The sequence below is a fragment of the Phocoena sinus genome, chromosome 7, assembly GCF_008692025.1.
Source record: "Phocoena sinus isolate mPhoSin1 chromosome 7, mPhoSin1.pri, whole genome shotgun sequence".
In the NCBI taxonomy this organism is placed as follows: Eukaryota; Metazoa; Chordata; class Mammalia; order Artiodactyla; family Phocoenidae; genus Phocoena; species Phocoena sinus.
Window position 1 is genome coordinate 56,699,319 of NC_045769.1, and position 19,788 is coordinate 56,719,106.

Genomic DNA, 19,788 nt, shown 5'->3' on the forward strand with positions numbered 1-19,788 from the left:
ATTCTGGGGGGACAGCATTTCATGTGATGCCGTCAGGTGAGATTTGTTATGTATGTTGAGTGTTTTGTCACTTCTAATAGCTCGTTAATAATTGAAACATTTGGGTTACATGGTAGAATAATTTTTTGACATGGGTGAAATAAATATATTGTTTAAATTAAATTCACCTTTTTTTAGTAAGGCTACTAAAATTGTTTAAATTACACATGTGGCTTGCCTTAGATTTCTACTGGAAAGTACTGCTTTAGAGCATCTGTTATAGGTAGATGAAATTAGCTTGTTTTAAAGTTCAAAATTAGTTTTCAGACTTGTATTTTTGACTTTGTATAATCAGAGGTGTTTAGAGGAAGGAATCTTAGGAGTCACTTAACCCAACCCTGTCCTTCAGCAGATGGAGAAACTGAGGTTAAAAGTTACTGTAACATGGCATGCCCTAATTCTAGACGGGTACTGAACTTAATGTTCTTTATAGCCTATTGCTTTGGGTCCTGGGTTTACTTGGCATTGGAAACATGGTGGGCGTCAGGGCTGCAAAGAGCTTCCACGAGATCCAGACCAAAGAAAAGGCCTTTAAAAAGAAATTATTTTAGGCACTGAGAGAAAGGAATTTTTGTGCTGTGCCTACCAGTAGACAGGGTGATTGATTCCATGTTTGACATGTATTTTTGTTGGGCAGTATAATGATACTTTCATGGGGAATAGTAATAAGGTACAAATAATACCCACACTTTGTGTGATCATTTACTTTAGAAAACTCCATACATCTGGCTTTCATATTTTAATTTAGAGAGTTCTTTTCCCAAAGCCAGAGATTTTAAACCAGACCCACAGCTTTTGTCCTTGAGAAAAAGACTGAGAGCTTGACTTCATGTGTTTATTGTTTAGGTAGGTTGCCTGAGATCATTTGGTAAAAGTTTAGGCCTGTTTTATGGTATTGTTTTCTTATTAACAAAACTGACTTAAAGGAAGAAGCCACCAACAACTGCAATGGGCACCCTTAGAGCAAACCAGAATTTTATTTCTATTTTGAGGCATAGAGGAGGAAAGGGAGGCATTGCGAGTTATTAAATGGTGACTTGATTTATGGGTCTGTCCGTCAGGTTTAGAGAGGGCTGCTTCTGCTACAGATGCAGCTGACAAGCTGGGCAACCTTTGATATTTAACCTTTCTGAACCTGTTTCTTCATCCCACTAATCTTCACACAGAGTAGCATGAGGATTAAATGATACAGTCATGCAAGTGGAAGTATTTTGTGCTCCGAAAGCACTGCAAATGGAAGGACTGGTGTCTTGAGGGCTTCCTTTCTCCAAGGAGTTGTAGAACTATTTCTGAGGTCACACTTGGTCTTGGTGAGGCCTTGGATGAGTCAGTCACGTTTGGAATGTGCATTCAGTGGGTCCAAGGCCTTGACCCCATGATTTGGGAGTTCTCAGGGGTCCACTTTAATTTAGAGCCACTTTTGCTCTTGGTAGTGGAGACGATCTGCCTGAAGTAAGGGTTAGAACTGGGGGGCTCTTAGCCCTATTGGACACAGACCACCCAGGATTTAGAGATTAGGAGTAGGGAAAGGAAAGTTCTCTGCAGAAACTTCAGTCAGGTAACAGAGTTTTATAGGCCATTAATTTGGCTGCAGGGTCAAATGCCATACAACAGTTTTGTAAACGTCTGTTTTCAAAATAATTCCTAGTATTTCATGAATTTAAGGAATAGAAATTGCAATAGGGGGACTTCCCTGGTGGTCCAGTAGTTAAGACTCTGCACTCCCAATGTAGGGGGCCTGGGTTCGACCCCTGGTCGGGGAACTAGATCCTGCATGCATGCTGCAACTAAGAGTCCACATGCCATAACTAGGGGTTCACATACTGCAACGAAGATCCCGTGTGTCACAGTGAAGATCCTGAGTGCCGCAACTAAGACCCGGCGCAGCCAAATAAATGAATGAATGCATGCATGCGTGCATGCAATAGGAAAGTCTAGTTTGAAATCTAATTTGTGTTAGTTGACCAGATGCCCCCTCCTGGGTTCTGCTCAGTCAAATGAGACCTAGGGCCATTTACCCATTTAGCATCTCTGGGCCCTGGGATTCTCATTTGTAAACCTGGGGTTTGGTCTGTGGTCTGCAAGATCACTGTCAGCTCCCCTTAGTCAATTGTGTGTTCAATGTAATTTAATGGCCAACAGACATATGTTTCTGAGAGACACATCCCTAGACAAGGATGCCTTTTCCTGGTCTTTAGAGAGCTGGTGGATGGGTCAGCCTGGCTGAACCTGCTTTTTCTTTTATAGACTATACTCCATTTAAAGTTATAAAATATTGGTTATATTCCTTGTGCTGTACATTGCATCATTGTATCTTATTTATTTTATACCTAGTAGTTTGTTACTTCTTAATTCTCTTCTCCCCCAGGCCTCTCTTCACTGGTAACCACTAGTTTGTTCTCTGTATCTGTGAGTCTGTTTCTGTTTTGCTATAGTCATTTGTTTTATTTTTTAGATTCCATATATAAAATGAAAACATAACAGTATTTGTCTTTCTCTATTGGACTTATTTCAGCAAGCATTAATACCTCCAGGTCCATCCATGCTGTTGCAAATGGCAAAATTGCATTCTTTGTGGCTAATATTCCATTGTATATATACACCACATCTTCTTTAAACATTCATCTCTTGATGGACACTTTGGTTGCTTCCATATCTTGGCTGTTGTAAACAACGCTGCAGTGAACATCAGGGTGCATATATCTTTTCAAATTATTTCAGTTATTTCAAATTCAAATTATTTTGTTTTCTTCAGACATATGCCCAGGTGTGGATTTGCTAGATCATATGGTAGTTCCATTTTTAATTGGACTTGGTTTTTCTTTGGAGTTTACCTTGCCTGTTAGAAGGGCTGAGGTTGCTGATTTTGCCTGTTTCACCTGTTGAGACTTTGCCTAGCCTCTGTCTATCTGTGTGCCCCGTGGCCTTTACATTTCTTGCCCCTGCAGATGTTTTACCAGCTCCAAAGGCACCAACCAAGGTTACCTTGGCTGGACATAGACTGGTGATTAAACAAATGCTGTTTGCCGGACAACTGATTGTATGTATGTACAGTATATTCTCTTCTTTAGTCTTAATTTTGTTATCTTTAAAAATAGTGGGAGGGCTGATTTTGAAATGATTCTGGAATTAATATAGGAGACCTTGTATCAACAATTACAATGTGTTTATTGAGTGGGTACCACGTGCCAATATGCCGCAAGGTGTGAAGGACACATGAGTGGGGAACAGAGTGGGGAAATGAGCATTTCTCATTGCTGGTGGGGTGTAAAAGGTACAGCCTCTGTGGAGAGCTGTTTGACAATATGTATCATAAATAAAAATGCATATACTCTTTGACCAGCAATTCCACTTCTAAGTATCTATCCCACAGATAATCCTCACACATTCGTGAAATGATTTATGTACAAAGGTAGCCATTATAGCATCATTTGTAATAGCAAAAGATTAGGAATAACTTAAAAGCCCAATGAGGGGCTGATTAAGTAATTATTAAATAATATAGTACATCCTCATAATGAAATACTACTCAGCCATTAAAAATAATGGAACAACTCTAGGCCCTGATATAGAACCATCTCTAAAATAAATAGGGAGAAATAAGTGTGGAACATTATGATTATATGCTACTTGTGTGTGTGCCTACGGGTGTGTATTTAATAGAATATCTTACTAAGAACACAGAAAACCAGTGGTTGCCTTGGGGAAGGATAACTGGGAGATTACTTTTGCAACTTTTAAATTTTATACTATGTACATCTACCATCTATTAAGAAAAGATATTGTTGGGCTTCCCTGGTGGTGCAGTGGCTGAGAATCTGCCTGCCAGTGCAGGGGGACATGGGTTCGAGCCCTGGTTCGGGAAGATCCCACATGCTGCAGAGCAGCTAAGCCTGTGCGCCACAACTACTGAGCCTGCGCTCTAGAGCCCATGAGCCACAGCTACTGAAGCCCACGCACCTAGAGCCCGTGCTCTGCAACAAGAGAAGCCACCGCAAGGAGAAGCCCGCGCACCGCAACCAAGAGTAGCCCCTGCTCACCGCAACTAGAGAAAGCCCGCACACAGCAACAAAGACCCAATGCAGCCAGAAACAATAAATAAAAAAAAAAAAAAAAAAAAAAAAAAAAGACATTGTCATGCCTTGAAGGAGTTTGCAGTTTAGTCAGACCAGATAACATAAGATATACAAAGTACGGGGTAAATATTGGCTTTATGGGAAGATTTAAATGCTAAGCTCTGTGTGTGCCGTTGACTGGATTTGCCCTGAGTCATCAGGACGGGTGGGTCTGAGCTTCAGCAGAGCCAGCTTCCAAGCCTTAGCGTCCCACCTGGGGCTAAAGCAGTTTGCAGCCTTTGTCCTGCAGTGGTGGGAAGAGCCCACAGGCTCAGAATCAGTTCTTGGTTGGGGTCCTGGCTCTGCCACTTGCCAAGCATGCAATTTGGGGCAGGGATGCTTGAGGCCCAAAGCCTAATTGTGCTCATTCGTAGATGAAGATAAGCCACCTCCCCCTTGCTCTGCAGTGAACACCCCTGCAAACCATGAAGTGCTCGGCAAATGCCAGCTCAAGTAGAAGCTGCGAGGCACCTGCAGACTGGCAAGCTGGGGCCAGAGGTGCAAATTGAAACAGTGAAGCAAAAATGTGTCTTTTTCCCCCTCTGCCAAATAACTTGGCAGGATTTGTAAAATTAGAAAAGTAGACCATAGTAGTTTTGGAATCCTTGACCTCTGACCTTGGGGCAAGTCATTTCATCCTCTAGACCTGTTTCCCTATTTGAAAAATGGAAGGGGCTGTGTGTCCTCTGGGCCCCTCCAGTCGCAGCGTTCTGTGACAGTGTGGCATTAGCAGTAATTCCCATCTCAGCTGAGATGAGTCATACTGACCGAAAAGTCCACATGTGAGGAGGAAGTCTCTGAGAATTTTCCTCGTGCTGGAGGATCTGAGCCTCTGGGGGGAAACGGGGAGGCGTGGGGGGATTGCTGCCACCAGAGGGGAGACCAAGAAAGCAGAGTGAGTGGAGATGGGTTGTTTGTGTTCTCCACTCCAAAACCTCCTTTGCTTTCAGGTAGTCATGTGGACTAGATGTTTGGAAAAACCTGGCTTACCCCTTGTTAAAGCGGGTGGCATGTTCATGCAGTTGTGACTGGCGTACTTAAGTCAGTTGTCACTCCTGTGAGGTCTTTCTGTGCAGTTTAGTGACACTTCCTCTTTGCTGCCTTGGCTCCTACATGTTTCTCCTTGAGTCTCTAAACTGAGATCAGAGACTGTCCTCTGTTTATCTCTGTGTCCCCAGCACCTAGCGCAGTTCCTGGCACCTGAATGGCAAGCTATATGCATGTAGTAGATGGGTTGCTGGATTAATGATCCATTTAGGGTAGTATGGACACTAAATCTTGTTAATCTTGACCAGCACCTTTATTATAACTATCACCATTCTGAAGTGATCTTTTAGCTATTAGTATGAAATATTTCATACTCAAAAATTTCACACTAAAAAAGAAATTAAAGACCCCCCCTGCTTTGGAAAGTATTTTAACAGGATGCACAAAAAAGAAAAAAGTCTAAACGTTTTAGAGTCTTTCTATATTACAGTATATAATACATATGTATCTAAAATTCATCACTGCCACCACCAGCACAGGCACACAGGTCTTTGGCTACCGGCAAGAAACAGCAGGCCTGGGTGACTGTCCCAATTCTTAGCTTTTAAAGCTTAACTGTAGGCAGTTAAATCTGAAAAGGAGCTTTAAGATAGAAATAAATAATTTCTGCTTACAAATGCAGGATCCACAGAGGGTGAAGGATCACTGAGGAAGTTCAGAAGTGGCAGTAAAGAGCCCCAGTAGTTCCAGTGTGCTAGGGTACTGCCCTCCCTCATGGGGGCTGCCCTTTAGGAGGAGGGGCAGGAGGGTGAGCAAACAGGGCTGTTTGAGCTCAAGGTAGACATCTGACGACCTGGTTAGTCCACGCTAGGTTAGTTTCAGTGTATGTTAGGTAAAGTGAGTTAGGGAGTTAGAGCCAGTGCACCTGAAGGTTATATTGGTAAGATGGGTGTGTGTGTTTTCCTGTAGACTCATTCTAATAGTGATGGAAGACCGAGTCACAAAGTTCCTTTCATGTGCAGAGGACAGCATCCAGGACTGAATACATTCATGGCTTCTTCAAAATGGGGAAGAGATGAGAAAAAACATGTCCTGAAGTTTGCTTATCTAACCGAGCCATTCTCTTGACATAGTGACTGACCCTTGCATGAGCCCTTTGATCGAGGCCCAGCAGCAGCATCCTGCTTAAATACAGACAACCAGAAATTAACTCTGCTGGCATCCAGGTATGAAACTTCCCATGGGAAAGTTGGATCCATCCACTTTTCGTAGCAGTGGCCTCACCTGCTATTTTGGAAATTAGCTGTCCTTTATGATTTATTTTTGGCCAAACACATGTGCCTCTTGAGAAAATAGTCCAAGTTCCTAGTCTATTCACTTTCCAGTTTTGCTGTTATCTTTGCATCATGCTTTACAGTGTACAGACAAGCGTAATGGGTGAGAGTTCCAGTAAACTGGCTGGATCACATTTCTTAGATTGAGTCATTGCTGAGAAACTTGTTTGTGAACAGGAAGCAGCCCATGAAAATGTCTGTACACAGTAACAAGCTGGACTGTGAGGAAACTGGACCATTTTTTAGCTGAAAGACAAAAGGGTAGAAGGATGCATCTGTGATCCAGGGAATAGCAAATTTGTGATTTAGAGTTTGTTTTTTTTTAATTTATTTTTTTGGCTGCGTTGGGTCTTCGTTACTGTGCTCGGGCTTTCGAGCGGGGGCGAGTGGGGGCTACTCTTTGTTGTGGTGCGCGGGCTTCTCATTGCTGTGGCTTCTCTTGTTGCAGAGCACAGGCTCTAGGTGTGTGGGCTCAGTAGTTGTGGCTCGCGGGCTCTAGAGCACAGGCTCAGTAGTTGTGGCGCACGGGCTTAGTTGCTACACAGCATGTGGGATCTTCCCGGACCAGGGCTCAAACCCGTGTCCCCTGCATTGGCAGGCAGATTCTTGACCACTGCGCCACTAGGGAAGTCCCTAGAGTTTGTTTTTGTTTTTTTTTTTTAATTTAATTTATTTATTTGGCTGCGCCAGGTCTTTAGTTGCAGCACGCGGGATCTTCATTGCCACGCAGTCTTCTCTATGGTGTGGCGCGCAGGCTCTAGAGCATGCAGGCTTAGTTGCCCCGCGGCATGTGGGATCTTAGTTCCCTGGCCAGGGCTCAAACCTGCGCAGCCTGCATTGGAAGGCGAATTCTTAACCACTGGACCACCAGGGAAGTCCCCCTAGAGTTTTAACTTGTTGAATAATTCATGTCTTGATGTGTGTTTGAGATTTTTTATGCTGTTAAAAATTGCTGTTTTCATGAGAACCTACTGTATAGCACAGGGAACTCTACTCAGTGCTCTGTGGTGACCTAAATGGGAAGGAAATACAAAAAGGAGGGGATATATGTATACTTATAGCTGATTGACTTTGCTGTACAGCAGAAACTAACACAACATTGTAAAGCAACTATACTCCAATAAAAATAAATTAAAAAACAAAGCAAAACAAAAATAATTGCTAGTTATTGAAGATTGAGGAAATAATCCCTGGTAAGTTTTCTCTAGAAGGAAAACTTGGATTAGTGGTAACTATTACCTGTTAGGAGTCTCTGCTGACATAGAAACTGGTTGCTAGGCCAGTTATTTTTAAAAATGGAGCTGTAGTTAACACAGATTAACCCAGTGACATTTACACTTGGCCTAGGTGGCTGTAAGTCCCCTTCCATCTCTAACATTCTGTGATTCTATATAAATATGTTTTTTTGTGATCTTTGTTTTTTATCACCTGCTCCATAATTATTACAGCAATATATTCAGAAGTTAGCAAATCAGTCCAGTAGACTCAAAAAAAGTACCTGAATGTGGGCAGACTATAGAGAATAACCTGTCATCTCATCTGCCTTCTCTAGAAGTCTGAGAAAACAGTTGGCCTTGTCTTGTGTATCTTCTTGTAATGAAGCAGGAGAGAAGTAAACAGGCAGATAAATATTTATGAAATAGAATAGTCATCAGTGAGATGTATTTTAAAAACACACCTGCTTGGTGTCATTTTACTTTAGGAGTAAGGATTGTGACTGCAGAGTAGAGCCTTGTGAATCAAGGAGATCTTTGTTGTTGTTCAATCAATTCTTCAGAATTCGAGCATGCCTTCAGTTGTTTTTGCACTTTCCTATAGCTCTTAATTTGGTTTATACTTCAAAGGACAGTAGGATGAGATTCATGTTCCATCCGGTTTTGCCCAAAAACATTTGAGCAGCTTCTGTGGAAAAAAATATTAAACCAGATTTAGCTTTTAGGTGAATAATATAACCACCTGGGCATAATATAAAGACTGAAATGTATGAAAGAAAAGCAATTTAGACTCTGAATGCCAGTAGTTAATATTTGGATGGAGAGATCGATCTCAGGAGAATAAACTTTAAAAGAAGATTTATTATTTTCTTAATGGAAATACATGATTTTAAGAAGGAATCTGTATAAAGCAATTATACCCCAATAAAGATGTAAAAAAAATAAAAATAAAAAATTTAAAAAAAGGAATCACTTGAGACATTCTTAACACTTATACTGTAAAATTGGAAGTGAGGATCAGTTTTCATTGTCTGTTTACAAAGTTAGTTATCTGTGCAATTTTTAAAAAAAGTTTGTTGGTGAAATTTGTTTTTAGAAGAAACCTCCCACCACCTTCCCGTCATCCTCTGGACAAAACAGAGGATGGGAGAGGGCAGGTAGGGAAAGGGGTTGGGAGGTGCAAGCTTCATTTATACATTTGAATGTATATAATAAAAACCATTTTATTTTTCATTTCAAATACTTTTCTAAAGCCTTAGTTTACTGAATTGCTTTAATTTAGGAAGAGATGATACCTTTGCTTTATCTTTTCTGATTTGGGGGGATCATCTGAGCATGATAAATGCTTGTTTGTTCAAAGCACTAAAATTGGCTTGCAAAAGACATATTATTATGGGATTCTGTGTTCAAGGGCTTTCTTCTGTTTATCCTGGAACAAAGACATTTGTTTTAAAGTGGTACGAGTTAATAGTCCAACTTCAGATTTCCCATAAAATGCGTAACAGATTACCCAGATGGCAAATGATGATACATATATAGAGAGAGACATTTTCAATATGACTGTTTCCATTGGGCCAGATGGTGATTTAACGTGAATTGTCAAACATTTACGTTCTTATTAAATTGTCTTATTTTGTCGAAGCCAAGCTAGCAACATAACGTGGAATACACTCAGGAATTGCAAAAGGACAACAACAAAAATTCAGACACCAAGTATGGCAGACGGCATTTGCTCCATATGGCATGTGAAGGCTCACAGCCAGTGCCTGAGTTGCCCTTGGGAAGCTTAAGGAAATACCTGTTGAAATGCCATACATTTCCTCTCCCTCCCCAGACCCTTTTTATCTGGCTTCTTGCAGGGCAGCCATGCTTCCTAAGTGCCTCAGGTTGAAGTGTGGGAGAGCAGTTTAATTCTTCCACTGGCATTGTCCTTCCACACTGTCCGTTTTGTTATGGGCACCACCCCAGCTATTTCCTTAGATGGTTCGGGAATTTTGCAGAGATGGGTCATTTGTGGAGTAAGTCATGTGCCCAGTCACAGGGCTCCTTCAAGACAGCTCACTGCCTGAGGTCAGCACAGAACACAGTCCTGGGCCTGCAGGGCTCCCCACCAGTGAGTTGTGGGTCAACAAACTTCTGCTGTTCTCATTTTCAACATAAAGCTTTGAATATTTCATGCAATATCAAATCGCTGCAGGTTTTTTCTTCCAAAACTTATGTGAAAATCTGAGTAACACAGTATATGATATATCAAGGCCATGACAAGCAACCCCTTGTTACTGAATTCTGAATTTGATCAGAACATCTGTTTTAAAGGAATTCAAAGTGGTTAAAACTCAGCTTTTTTTTTTTTTTAAGCAGATGTGTTCTTTCAGAGACCTCGCATGGCAAGATTAAACATTATATAAAAATAAACTTAAAAATGAAAACCTCTGAGAACACTTTGAAACCTGTTTTTGTCTATTATCTCATTATAGGCTGCCCAGCCTTCATTAAGAACAATTAGATGTTGTCACTTGAAATATCTTTTGGTGGCATTCCTGGTGGAGACGGTCAGCTCTGGCTGTAGGAGCCCCTCCACCTCCCAGGGTCCAGCATTGTTTCAGATCAGATAACAAGAACAGGTGCTCAGGAGCTGATCCAAATGACATTTTGTGTTTTATTTTTCCTGTTTGTTGATGAGGATCCATCAACGTGTCCTTGTCTAATTATGTTATGGGAAATTTTAAAACACTGAATTGGTTTGGAGCTGTGCATTGAACGGTAGTCATGTTAGGAATCGAGAGTGTGTTGTGTGTGTACATAAAAGTTTACATGAAAGTGTATGTTATTTACTTTTATTTACAACACACGATTCACATGCCTAGTGGTCAATTTCAGACCTTCCCTGAGGAGGAACCAAGTAGCTTTATGACTGAGTGTTGTTTCAAGGCTCCCACTACAGTTCCGTCTGTAACTTCATTATTATCCTTTGGCCTGGAGCTTGGTCTCACTTACAGCAAGTAGTAGGGCCCATCCTACTTCTTGTTGGGATCATAACAACACTTACATATACTTTACATTTATAGAGAAATTTCTTCTACATTTCATTTGATCCACCAACATCCGTATGGTAGGGGTAGGATGGAACAATTATATTAAATTTATAGCTAAAACACCTAAACCCACTCAAGACATCTGATGGGGAGGAAAGGGGGGAAAAGGAAAGAACAGAGTTGTATCAACTCTTGGTGTGATTGCCACTGACAATTTTAGAGTAAATTACATTAGAAATTTCCCTCCCATCCATAGTTCTGGGTTCTAGGAATACTTTGGACTAGTCATATTTGTGAGGTGTTTCCAACATAAATTCTTCAGTGCTCTTTCAGTTCTTCCATGAAAAAGTCAAAACTGAGTACTGGTTCTTATCCTGGGATCTCTGAACAAGGAGAAGCCCCAGGCCTAGGGCAGTCTGGGGAAGTGAGGGCAGATGTGGCAGAGTGACCCCCAGGTGCAGGGACAAGTATTTGGGTTTCTCTATTGTTGACCTTCTGAAGAGCTCAATGCACTTTCCGTGTCAGTTTCTGAGAGAGGTGGCAACAGGTACTGCTTATTTTATAGAGAAACTAGAGTTCAATTGAGACAGCATGAGTATGCATTTCCTTAATTTTTAGTGCTAGCATTTAGTAGTGAACACCCTGAACGTCTCCTTAGCACCTTGGTCGTTAGCTCCAGTTTGGAGAATGGCCCAGACAGGATAACTCAGCTGTAGCTAGATTCCCTCAGAAGATATGGCCCAACCTAATTAGAATTTTAAGGTAGGTTTCTCTATATCTTGGGCCTTTCTCTTTTCACATGACCCTTGTGTAAACATGTCTATTAAAGTGGAAACAAATTATTTCTAAAATGGAAATTCTCATGTTTTATTTTAGTGGGGAGCCCCCTGAGAAGATAGCCACGTATGACTGAATGCTCTACGACTCCTATTTTGTTGCTTGTGGCCAGGAAAATAATCCAGGTGACATTTGCTCAATCCAGTCTTCTGAAGTGGTGATGGCCACTTCTTCCCACCACCAATACGTCAAGGCAAAGTCTACATATACAACAATGGATTTTATTTCCTGCCCCACTTAGGAACCACTGTCCAGTGATCAGACTTCGTATTTTTAGTGTGGGCTAGCGGTTAAAAATCAGGAGTCCAGGACTGGCTCATATTGTCCTCATGCCTGGGTATATATCCCTGTCCTGGCATTTTCTCGTAGTACGTCTTCTTTCTAAGCTTCAATATACTTATCTGTAAAATAGGGATACATGTCCTCTTTATGTGGTTTTGAGAGTTGGTTTGTGTATATCTGAAGTACTTAGAACAATGCTTGGCATATATAGAAAGCCCTTAATAGATGTTGGCTTACAAACAGGTATACCCTAGCCAGTTCTGAAGAGCTACAGATACTGCTTAATTATACCTACTGTGTGTGCTTTGTTATACTGTTCAAAGTTATACTGTTATACTGTTCAAAGCTAGAGTAATGAACCTCATGAGCAGGGTTTCATAGCATTTAAGATTCTAACATCAACTTTCAATCAAGGCTAGAGGTGGCCTCTACTATCCAGTTAGCTGGGCTGCCTCTAGGCTGGGTGGTCTGTGATTGTACTTTGTTGGGTGAAATAGCCTGACTGCTCAGTGAAGCAACAGCCATGTTGTTTTTTGTCCTTTGGAGGCTGAAAGTAGTAGAGCCGTAAATGCACTGGGCAGCCCAGTGCTGCCAACTGCTGTCTGAACCGCAGTACAAAGTTTGATGTCTGTACACACTGTGTCTGCTGGCCTTCATATCCCAATTCCCTTTCTCTGTCAGTTTTTCCAGTCTCCATCTCATTATTTTCAACACAGATGATTTGTTAAATGGAAACTGATTTACATTTCCTACCTGTTCAGACTTTTACAAAAACTAAAGTTGTAAATCAGAAAAATTGCTTTTGACACATGTGTGGTTAGGAAAATATGGACATGGTAACCTAAGCCTAGCCTTGTAATATAAATCAAAATAACCATTCCCTCATTGTACAATTCTCCCCATATCTTAGAACATATTACCTTCTATCCTTCCCTAGAGCCACATTTTTTGGTTTGTGTTATTAAGAGGGTTATTTACGATTTCTCAGGAGTGAGACTAGTGGGCACTACCCCTTTCCCAGTTCTTTTGGCAATCTCTTGCTTCACCCACACAAGATTACCATTTGCTAGGACTTGAATTTACTAATTTGTTCATACCTCAGGAGCTAAAACTCAAGTCAAGAGGAAACTGTTTTGGGGCTTCCCTGGTGGCACAGTGGTTGAGAATCCGCCTGCCAATGCAGGGGACACGGGTTTGATCCCTGGTCCGGGAAGATCCCACATGCCGCAGAGCAACTAAGCCCATGAGCCACAACTGCTGAGCCTGTGTGCCGCATCTACTGAAGCCCACGCGCCTAGAGCCCGTGCTCGGCAATGAGAAGCCACCGCAACAAGAAGCCTGCTCACTGCAACTAGAGAAAGCCCGCACGCAGCAACGAAGACCCAACTCAGCCAAAAATAAATAAATAAAATAATTTAAAAAAAAAAAGAGGAAACTGTTTTAATAAGTAACCACAGATACAGAAGTAGCGAGAAATGATGGGGAAAAGATAATCCACTATAGCGAAGACCAAATGAAAGGTGATATTTCACAACTGCTAGGTTGACAGTTTAACTTGGGTTTTTTTTTCCCCTGTAAACTGGTATTTGCTAAGCAAGTTTAGGGAAAAATTCCACATGCTCAATCATGTTTTCCAAACTCCACTTCTCATAATAAACCATTGGCTTGGAGTGCTTGCTCTAATTTCTCTATTCCATTAAATAAGTGGGATTTCTTTTAATTCAAGAATGTTAATGGGCAACATTTGTTACTTTGTTGTTAGTGACCTCTACCATCACCAAATTGTTAATAATCCAAGTAATAAGTGATTACATTGGATAGCTGTTTGTAGGTGATTTAAAAAAAAAAAAAAATACATACGTTGAATAGAATTAACTGCCCTTCCAGAACTTTGGATCTGTGTTCCCATTCAGATTTTATTTGTAATCTCCCTACCCCCCACCATTAGCAATGGCATAATGTAAATTATGTGATATCTGCCATTTTAAAACTATTTTAACCATGGTCTCTCCTTCCTTTTTTGTTTTAAACATAGGACATGGATTTGATTGACATACTTTGGAGGCAAGATATAGATCTCGGGGTAAGTCGAGAAGTATTTGACTTCAGTCAGCGACGGAAGGAGCATGAGCTGGAAAAACAGAAAAAACTTGAAAAGGAAAGACAAGAACAACTGCAAAAGGAGCAAGAGAAAGCCTTTTTCGCTCAGTTACAACTAGATGAAGAGACAGGTGAATTCCTCCCAGTTCAGCCAGCACAACACATCCCATCGGAAACCAGTGGATGTGCCAACTACTCCCAGGTACAGGGTACTCAGTTCTTGGGAAGGTAAAACATCTGGATTTGAGTTCCAGCTTTGCCTTTTACTTCATGAACTTATTAAGTCAATTTCCCAACCTCAGCCTACTGATGAGTTCAGTGCCTGACTGACTGACCTCAGTGTAAGGATTAGGAAGACATAAATTACATGGGAGAGCTTTGTAAGCTATAAAAACATTATGTAATTGTAAGGATCAGATAGCTGCAACAGTAGTGACAGTAGTAGGACTGTTGTAGTAGGGATTATTCATGTACTGTGACAGGTACTGTTCTACTAAAGTACTTGAAATATTGATTTAATCAACAATTATGAGTTAATTACCATTATCCTACTTTATCTACAGATGAGCAGTTGAAGCCCAAAGAGGTTAAATAACTTGCCCAAAAACTGGGCAATAAATTGGGGGGTAGGGGCCAAGATTTGAAACTAGATAGTCTGGTTTGATTCTGTGCTCTTTACTATACTAAACTGACTTCTGAAACAAGAGGAATGTTTGACTAAAACTAGACTGTAAACATTTTATGAACACGGAACAATTTTTTTCTTCCTGTCTTTCCCTTTTATGCAGGTAGCCCACATTCCCAAACCAGATGATTTGTACTTCGATGACTGCATGCAGCTTTTGACAGAGACATTCCCATTTGTAGATGACAATGAGGTATTAACATTTAGTTAACAGCAAATCTCCACAACTATACATAACATATCGTATATTGGTCCCTTTGATGTAGCTCCATTTAAAAAAAAAAAGGAAAACTATTTCAGGAGCAAATTTTATCAAGGAAACCTTAGCCTATAGGTAACTTTATGATTTGAAAAAAAAAAAAAAAAATGACACACCTCCTTCCCCCACATAATACAAAACCAAAAACGTTTACTCCTGCATAGCCAGAGGGATGGGTGAGCATAACCGTGGAAACAAGTTAACTCTCTTGTTATAGGTACTTAGAAATTTTGGTGAGTAAAAATCAAGCTGGGTAGTAAACCAAGACTTTTTCGGTTAACAATTTTAATGTTTATTGTCTGAAGCACTATACTAGGTATTACATACATATATACAAATTAAATTCTAAAGATTGTTCTTACCCATTTTGACGTTTACCTTCAAATGCATAGGATAAAGCAATTAAGCTAGTAAATGTGGAGTCAGCTGGGCAGGACAAAAACATTTGTTTCATTATATAGAAATAGGAGTCGTAAGTCCCCATTATAAGTAGAGAAATACAGAACTGCAGCCAATTCCAGTCTAAGATGTTGTGATGGCCTTGGAGCATACCCATCCACTGCTGGTGGCAGATTCATGTAGATAAATGCCTTCTCAATTTTAGGTTTCTTCAGCTACGTTTCAGTCACTTGTTCCTGATATTCCCAGCCACATCGACAGCCCAGTCTTTATTGCTCCTAATCAGGCTCAGTCACCTGCAGCTGCTGTCCTTCACTTAGCCACTGCTGATTTAGACGATATGCAGCAGGATATTGAGCAAGTTTGGGAGGAGCTATTATCCATTCCAGAATTACAGGTAACTAAGATCTAATATAATAAATACCAAAGATGCTATTTTATATTCAGTCCCTTTAAATTAGTCATTCCAGTTATTTATTATTTATATGCCACCTACTTATAGGAAGGATTGGAGGGTGCTTTTAAATTAGTCATGAGAGCTGCCCATGCTCACTTCAGTGAACTTTTGTTAGTTAAGTGGACTGGATGTCTTGAGGGACAGATCAGGTTATAAACCTGAAGTCTGATCTGGGAACTCTGAAAGTAATACATATGCTTAGGCATAAGTATCTGTTGGAAATGGGAATTACCTCTGAATTCTAGAAGAGCCTGGTGTGAATGGGGGTGGGGAGAGATTACCATCAGATATGGATTATCAGCTATTAAAAATAGCTTAACCTTGACTTAACATAGTATAAACTTCTTTTCCATGCAGTGTCTTAATATTCAAAGTGACAAACTGGCTGAGACTAGCATGGTTCCAAGTCCAGAAACCAAACTGGTGGAAATTAACAACAATTATCATTTCTATTCATCAATCCCCTCACTGGAAAAAGAAGTAGGTAACTGCAGTCCACATTTTCTCAGTGCTTTTCAGGATTCCTTCAGCAGCATCCTCTCCACAGAAGAATCCAGCCAGTTGACAGTGAACTCATTAAATTCAAATGCCACAGTAAATACAGATTTTGGTGATGAATTTTATTCTGCTTTCATAGCAGAGCCCAGTACCAGCAACAGCATGCCCTCCTCTGCTACTTTAAGCCAGTCACTCTCTGAACTTCTAAACGGGCCCATTGATATCTCTGATCTATCACTTTGTAAAGCCTTCAACCAAAACCACCCTGAAAGTGCAACAGCAGAATTCAATGATTCTGACTCTGGCATATCACTGAACACAAGTCCTAGCATGGCATCACCTGAACACTCAGTGGAATCTACCATCTGTGGAGACACACTGCTTGGCTTCAGTGATTCTGAAATGGAAGAAATAGATAGTTCTCCTGGAAGTGTCAAACAGAAGGGTCCTAAAACACAGCCAGTAAGGCCTTCTGGGGATACAGTCCAACCCTTGTCATCATCTCGGAGGAACAGTGCTCCAGTGTGTGATGCCCAGTGTGAAAATACACCAAAGAAAGAAGTGCCTGTAAGTCCTGGTCATCGAAAAACCCCATTCACAAAAGACAAACATTCAAGCCGCTTGGAGGCTCATCTCACAAGAGATGAGCTACGGGCAAAAGCTCTTCATATCCCATTCCCTGTAGAAAAAATCATTAACCTCCCAGTTGATGACTTCAATGAAATGATGTCCAAGGAGCAATTCAACGAGGCTCAACTTGCATTAATTAGAGACATACGTAGGAGGGGTAAGAATAAAGTGGCTGCTCAGAATTGCAGAAAAAGAAAACTGGAAAATATAGTGGAACTGGAGCAAGATTTAGATCATTTAAAAGATGAAAAAGAAAAATTGCTCAAAGAAAAAGGAGAAAACGACAAAAGCCTTCATCTACTGAAAAAACAACTCAGCACCTTGTATCTTGAAGTCTTCAGCATGCTACGTGATGAAGATGGAAAGCCGTACTCCCCAAGTGAATACTCCTTGCAGCAAACGAGAGATGGCAATGTATTCCTTGTTCCCAAAAGTAAGAAGCCAGATACTAAGAAAAACTAGATTTGAGCAGATCTGACCTTTTCTGAGCTAGTGGGGTTTTTTTGTTGTTGTTGTACTGTTATACTAAAAGCTCCTACTGTGATGTGAAATGCAGAAATACACTTTATAATTCTATGCAAAATTATAGTCAAAACTAGTGTAGAAAATATAAAACTTTAAGAAGCATTAAAATAAGTTATCAGTATGCTGAATCAGTAGTTTCACTTTAACTGCAAACTTAATTTCTTAAAACACCATTGGGGCTAGTTTCTATATACATGTAAATACTACAAAAACTCCTTATTTATACTGTTTTTATCTCATTTGTTACTTTTGTAGATTTATATGATACATCTGGCTAAAAGCAAATTTTTGCAAAACTAACCACTATGTACTTTTTTAAATAAATACTGTATGAACAAAAAAATGGCATTTTTTATATTAAATTGTTTAGCTCTAGCAAAAGACAATTTAGTTGAAAAGCTGGTACTAATAAAGGAATATTATGACCATTAAATTATGTCTTTGAAGTTCATTCACAATCTTTTATGACAATAATATGGAAAGCACTACACTAAGTTGGTACAGGAGATACAGGGAAATGGAGTGTATCAAAAAGATTTTCTCGGGCTTCCCTGGTGGCACAGTGGTTGAGAGTCCGCCTGCCGATGCAGGGGACACGGGTTCACACCCTGGGTCTGGGAAGATCCCGCATGCCGCAGAGCGGCTGGGCCCGTGGGCCACAGCCGCTGAGCCTGCACGTCCGAAGCCTGTTCTCTGCAACGGGAGAGGCCGCAATGGGAGAGACCACAGCTGTGAGAGGCCCGCGTACCGCAAAAAAAAACCCTTTCTCTTCAGCAGCAAATATATCTCAACTAAAGAAAATGCTCTATATACTTTGACATGAAAACACCGGTTCTTTTACTCCTATCAAGGTATATGCCATACATTTGAAGGTGTGGGAGAACCATCCTACTAACAGAGCATTACAGACACAGGAAGTTGGAAGGCTCTGAGGCCTGTTTGAGAAAATATATGGCTTAACATGGAGGGGGAGAAAAAGGGTGCCTGAGTAGAAAAGCACACGGCACAGATCCTTAAGCCTTCATAACCTTTGCTTTTACCTTGTGGAGAACTACGGGCAGTGTTAAGTAGGGGTAACATCTGAGTTAAAAGTTTCCTCTGCCTTGTGTGTCGGCAGTAGTCTAAAGGGTAAAGGTAGGAGACCAATGGGGAGGCTCTGAAATATTCACATGGAGTATGGTGTCTTGGTTTAGAGTGATAGCAGAAGTGAGAAGGCACTGGATTCTGCATGTTTCAAAGGAGGAACTAAAAGGATTTTCCAATAGAATGGATGCAGAATGAAGGTAGACTCAAGGACTTGAACATCTGAAAGAACTGAGTTGCCCAGAGATGGTTAAGACTGTGGCTAGAAGATTTAGGTGGGAAAACCAGTTCACTTTGGGACATATCCAGTGCTTAAACATGTAAACAGCAGGTACAGTAGCAAGGCCCCTCAAAATTTTGAGACTCTGCAGGCCACCCAAGAAACCATTCACAACACTGATCATTTTCTTCGTTTGGTCAGATATTCACGTCTTGCTTGGTTTCATTTTGAAGTGGGTAAATGGAAGTCATCTGAGGGCTCAGCATGTTTAAAATAAGCACTACATGCAGGTTATTCACCAAAAGTCCTATCAATCCATCAGGAGCAATATAGTGTACAGGTCCACAGGCCCTAGAGCCAGACTGCCTGGGCTGCTACCATTTTCCAAGAATGACCTCCAGTGAGGCAAAGCACCGACGCTGCTTCATCTGTAAAGCAGGAATAAGTATGCAGTGAATTACTCCACAAGAAGCACTGACCCTATCTAATAGTAAGCACGCTATAAATGAGACCTTTTTCTTCAGCCTTTTATTAGCATGCTTTTTAGTTGCAAGTGAAAGAAACTAAAGTCAAACCAGCTTAATAAGAATTTGACTCAGCCGACTGTAAAGTTCAGGGTTGAAAACGACTTCAAGGACTATCTAGGCATTCAAATGTGGAGATTCTGTGATCTGTCCTGTGTGGTCAAGAATTCCTTCCCATAGTGGTGTTTTAGAGATCCCTGGAAGACATCACTTTTTCAACCTCAGAAGACAAAAATCTCATCTCGAATAAAGTGCCCTTAAAATTATGGGTGGGAGTGATGGCAATCTGTTAACAGCAGCCCCCATCTGGAGCACATGGAGTTAACTTGCACCTACTACTATCTACTCCCCCCCACACACAAGGAGGAAGAACACCTAGGCAGACCAGATTTCTACCATCATGAAACCAGATGCCTTCACTCACACATTCGTTAGTCAAACTTCAGAACTTTGCAAGTTGAAGATAACTGACCACAACCTTTCAGTGCCTAAAAATTACTCTTAAGTACTATACATGCTGCATTACATAGAACTAAAATTTTAAAATCTAACAAATCCTGACCCA

At 40.8% G+C, this 19,788-nt stretch overlaps 1 protein-coding gene across 10 annotated transcripts in view; it reads left to right on the forward strand.

The window, feature by feature from the left end:
* The window catches only part of NFE2L2 (nuclear factor, erythroid 2 like 2), a 105,462-nt gene extending 87,630 nt beyond the window's left edge, over nt 1-17,832 (forward strand). For 5 of the 10 annotated variants that reach the window (XM_032638174.1, XM_032638182.1, XM_032638177.1 and 2 more), the window contains 4 exons: nt 13,879-14,145; nt 14,732-14,821; nt 15,492-15,683; nt 16,101-17,832. In XM_032638174.1, the coding sequence (XP_032494065.1) occupies nt 13,879-14,145; nt 14,732-14,821; nt 15,492-15,683; nt 16,101-17,333 (1,782 nt within the window). In that variant the 3' untranslated portion in view covers nt 17,334-17,832. Of the gene's footprint in view, nt 1-5,003; nt 6,368-11,600; nt 13,364-13,878; nt 14,146-14,731; nt 14,822-15,491; nt 15,684-16,100 lie in introns of those variants that run through there. The other 5 variants (XM_032638175.1, XM_032638178.1, XM_032638180.1 and 2 more) reach the window with 5 other exon arrangements.
* Nucleotides 17,833-19,788: the final 1,956 nt, after the last annotated feature.